We start from the raw sequence: 4,100 nt of genomic DNA on the forward strand, positions 1-4,100 counted from the left end.
CTTTCTTTTAGCCAATAGATCATCTTATGAAATCGCTTATCAATGCCATTAAAATATGAAAAAAACTTGGTACTTTTGTCAATTTGTATAGATTTACATAATACTATATTAAAATATTCCTAATTTTCATAACATCTTATAAAGTTTTTGGTATGGTAAAACTTTTCTATAAAAAAATAGCTTAAAAGTAAAAATATTTGCATAAAACTAGGAGCAAAATTTTCCTTAAGAACTAGTATTGAATGTTGTCGTTGTTAATAATTACAAACTAATTATTATTTTAGTCACGTTATAATTAAACTATTTAAGCAGTTTGATTCTGAGATCGTACGTTGGGCCCCAGCCCTTAACTGACCTTAGTTCACTTAAATTTATTTTCAAAATCACTTTATCACTAAAGCAACAAATCCCAAAAATAAACCAATTCACACAAGACGATTCACCATCTCAAATCTTTGCTGCAAGAAATGGACATCTTTGTGTTTCTCGACATCGTAAGATCATTTCTTGCAGTTTGCTCTCTTGATCAAAAGCGTCTTCATTTAGGAATCTCCTCCGATATTCGGCCTCTTTCGACCGGACACTAATTTACATCAGGCATGTTTCTAAGATAGACCGTGTTTCAGGAATTTAAAATCAAATTACTAGAATACCCATTGCTTAGTGCCGGATTCGTTGCTACATCGGGTGATCCGGTCCGGAGCCCAGGTTCAGCATGCTGCGGCACAGATCGTTGATTTCTGGGTGGTTCAGGTTCATGAGGTGCACGTACATCTGCTTGTGCAAGCTAAGCTCTCCGGACATTGCCTCGAGTCTTTTGACTAGCGAGTCCTTTTCTCTGATCAGACATTTGACTTTCTCTTCGACTTCGCGCGAGCGGACCTTCGCCTTTTCCCTGCTCTTGCGCACGGCGATGTTGTTTCGTTCCCTTCTTCTTCTGTATTCATCAGTTCCTTTGTCCAAGGCTTTTCCGGCGTGTCTTCTGCTGTTGTGGTTATTGTTGTGTCCGTGATTGTGGGCGTGGAGAGATTTGTGTTTGAGCGCGAGATGTTGGGGGGCTCCCGGGGGCAGGAAGCTTCCGCCCGCTCCGTTTGTCGCGTAACTTCCCCCTGTGGGGAATGGGGGGTTCGAGACGAAAGGGGCTGGGGGGAGTGGCAATGGACCGATCTGTTGGCATTGTCTTCTGTAGTCGTGTGGTTCTTGGGGCTCCTCTTTGACTGACGCTGAATCAGAGGGAGGGTCGGGGGGATACGCCCCTTGGTGAACACCCTGGGGCATGTACGCGAGAGTTGTTCTGGGAAACACGCCATTCTGAGGGTTGGCTCTTCCTCCTGGAAGGATCTCCTGCAGCAGGGCGAGCCCCTCTTGATCTCTGAACTGATCCTCGATCAGGTGCTGCAGATCGAGACTGATTTCTTGTCCAGTGAGCTCGTCCAGTTCGGGGTGTTGGTATTGCGGGAGGTGTCTGGGACGTAGAGCGAGAGGGGCATTGTGATTAACAGCGTTAGCTTGATTGTTATTATTATTTCCAGGTAATTTTTTCATATCGTTGGGATTGCCTCCTCCACCTCCGTTAACCTGACCACCGCTATCGTACATCTGCGGGGACTCCATCTTCTGGATAGTTGGTAGAAGCACTTGAGCCGAAATGGTAAATGGAACACAGACGACACTTTCCTAGCGAAACGCAACGGTCATCACGTAAGCAGGAGTAACGGTTATCAAAGTCCACCAGAGTATATTCACAGAACCAGTGTCACACAGAAGAAGACAGATTTAGGGCGAACAAAGTAGTTCTTGGAGCAGTGTTATTTTGACTGCGTTTACATATCACTGTGTCTAAATCTGCAAATCCATTACACGTTCTAACGCACTCACTATCCACGGCTCTTTTTATTACCAGAAATATATACCGCCGTGGATAAGTTATCGAAAACAATAAAATACATACGTTTTATACCGTAAAATTATTATTAATCAAGAAGCAATCGGTCACACGATATTATTTGATTTTTTAAATTCTTTATCGCGGCGGATCGATTAAATTCTACTTATTTTATTATTATTCATATTTTGAATATAGAACAGCACCAACAATAGAACATTACAAATCACAACAGTAATATAAATATGTTTTTTATTAATAATTAAGATAAACTTTTGTTTTTATCGCGGCGATTCATTGATGAAAGTCTGATGTCGCGAGTGTTGTTTATTTGACTATTTATTTGTTTGTTACAGTGATAGTAAGAGAATACGTGGTGACGGCAGGTACCAGGCGCACAGGAGAGACGAGCGGTCGCACCGGCTTGCAGCGCGTTACTGAATGCTTTTCGTGATGCAACGGCACACAAAACTGCTTAGCAAGAAGAAAGAAAAAGGGTATATTTTAAACTCATTTTCGCGGTGAATGGCCAACGGTGGCGCGCGTACCACTATTCTCAGAAAAATATAAAAATAAATTTATTATCTATTAAAAAGCCTTCTTCAAAACAATTGAAATTGCATACATAAAAAATACTTTTAATTTAATCTAACTTTTAGTAAAATACAAATGTATTGGCACGGTGTCGGAACACGTATTCATAAAAATTCTTACATTTTTGCATTTCGTCACTAGGCTATATATTATCAAGACAAACGCAGCTGCATGAACACGTGTTTCGATATTATCACAAATTTACTAAAAGTTTATCAGGAAACGGCCTGCGATTCCGTTTTTAAATTGATACCAAAAATAAGGTTACCCTCGACATCGGAGGCAGCCAAACATGCTGTGGAAACAATCAAACATACTAATTTTGGTTCTCTATGTTTTGCGTTAGTGAGTCCTGCAAGAAATCCATGGAGGAGTGGTGGTAAGTAGACCCAGAGAGAGGTCGTATACTTTAAATGGGGACTTTTTGAAAGAGAATATTTTAACAGAGAATATTTTAACAGAGAATATTTTAAGTGGGAAAATATTGACTGGGAACATTTCGGCTTTGAACATTTTGACTGGGAACATTTTGACTGGGAACATTTGACAGGGAAAATTGTTACCAAATGGATTACTACCTAGAACCGACGCATCAATGTGTATTTTACGCGAAATAGGTGTGCGAAGCCGAGTAAATGCTACTAGTTTATCATAAGACTGAAATATTTTTCAAATAACATTTAAACAAGCAAAAATATACATATAACATAGTATTTTGAGAGATGGCGAGTAGTATCTGAAGCATGTTTTTCAATACCGTCTATTTCAACTTCACTTGTGTCTTGTTATTTTTTGAAAGCACGACCATTTTTAATGCATTTATTAGAATTTCACTTTTGTTTTCGACAACGAATGAATGCAAATCTTGAAAGCGGAAATTTGATTTCTTCCCCATATCCCATTGAGCTGAAAGTTCGCAAATGGACGAAATAAATGTCTGTCCCGCCCGATCGGAATTTGGCAAAGTTGTTATCGCGGTTTACTTCAGATCCTGGGAAGGAAGGTACAATCTTCAGTCGAACCAACATTTTAAAAGACATTTAAAAATAAATATATCATTGTAATTTTTTCCCATGTAAGCTATATTGTAATGTAAACACCAGATTAAGGAAGCTAATTTATCAATGGTATCTAATCTCCTCAAAAATGCGGCATTAAAAAGGAAGATAATTATTTTCACGTAATACAGTAGTTACTTGTACTGAAGATATAAATTGAAAGAAATGTGTTGTGGGCGTGGTCATGTGTCCGGAGTAAGGACAATTACCCCTTTCTTTGCTTGAAAATAATCTTGATTTCCTTGATTTTATCACATTCGAGGCCTTTGAATCCAAATTCATGTAAATGGGCGGGATCCATGATAACTCAACTCAATGACAATTCAACACACCTTCCAAAAGTGAAATAAAGTCATTAAAAGCAATGAAAAACTCACCTAACCTAACCTACGTGCACGGAAAAAACTTACTGATATCAAATATTGCTAATTTATTAAGAATATCTTTAAATTATTCGTAATCCGGTATAAAATGGGATTTAAGGCCTTTAACGAATGAATTGATTGGTTCCCTAATGAACTTTCAGTAAAACACGAATCAGGACATCAGAACCAATGCAGGTG

The 4,100-nt window shown here is 38.8% G+C and overlaps 1 protein-coding gene across 1 annotated transcript; it reads right to left on the reverse strand.

The window, feature by feature from the left end:
- Positions 1–658: 658 nt before the first annotated feature.
- On the reverse strand, positions 659–1,614 carry slbo (CCAAT enhancer binding protein alpha slow border cells). The gene has a single exon (XM_089648683.1). The coding sequence runs from the start codon at positions 1,612–1,614 to the stop codon at positions 679–681; it is 936 nt and encodes a 311-aa protein (XP_089504809.1). The 3' UTR covers positions 659–678.
- Between the last annotated feature and the right edge of the window lie 2,486 nt (positions 1,615–4,100).

This window comes from Hesperophylax consimilis, chromosome 28 (assembly GCF_061612785.1).
Source record: "Hesperophylax consimilis isolate HC1 chromosome 28, BYU_Hcon_1.0, whole genome shotgun sequence".
Taxonomy (NCBI): domain Eukaryota; kingdom Metazoa; phylum Arthropoda; class Insecta; order Trichoptera; family Limnephilidae; genus Hesperophylax; species Hesperophylax consimilis.

Coding starts and splice junctions, on each gene's coding strand:
- slbo (XM_089648683.1), bottom strand. CDS start 1,614: ATGGAGTCCCCGCAGATGTACGATAGCGGTGGTCAGGTTAACGGAGGT.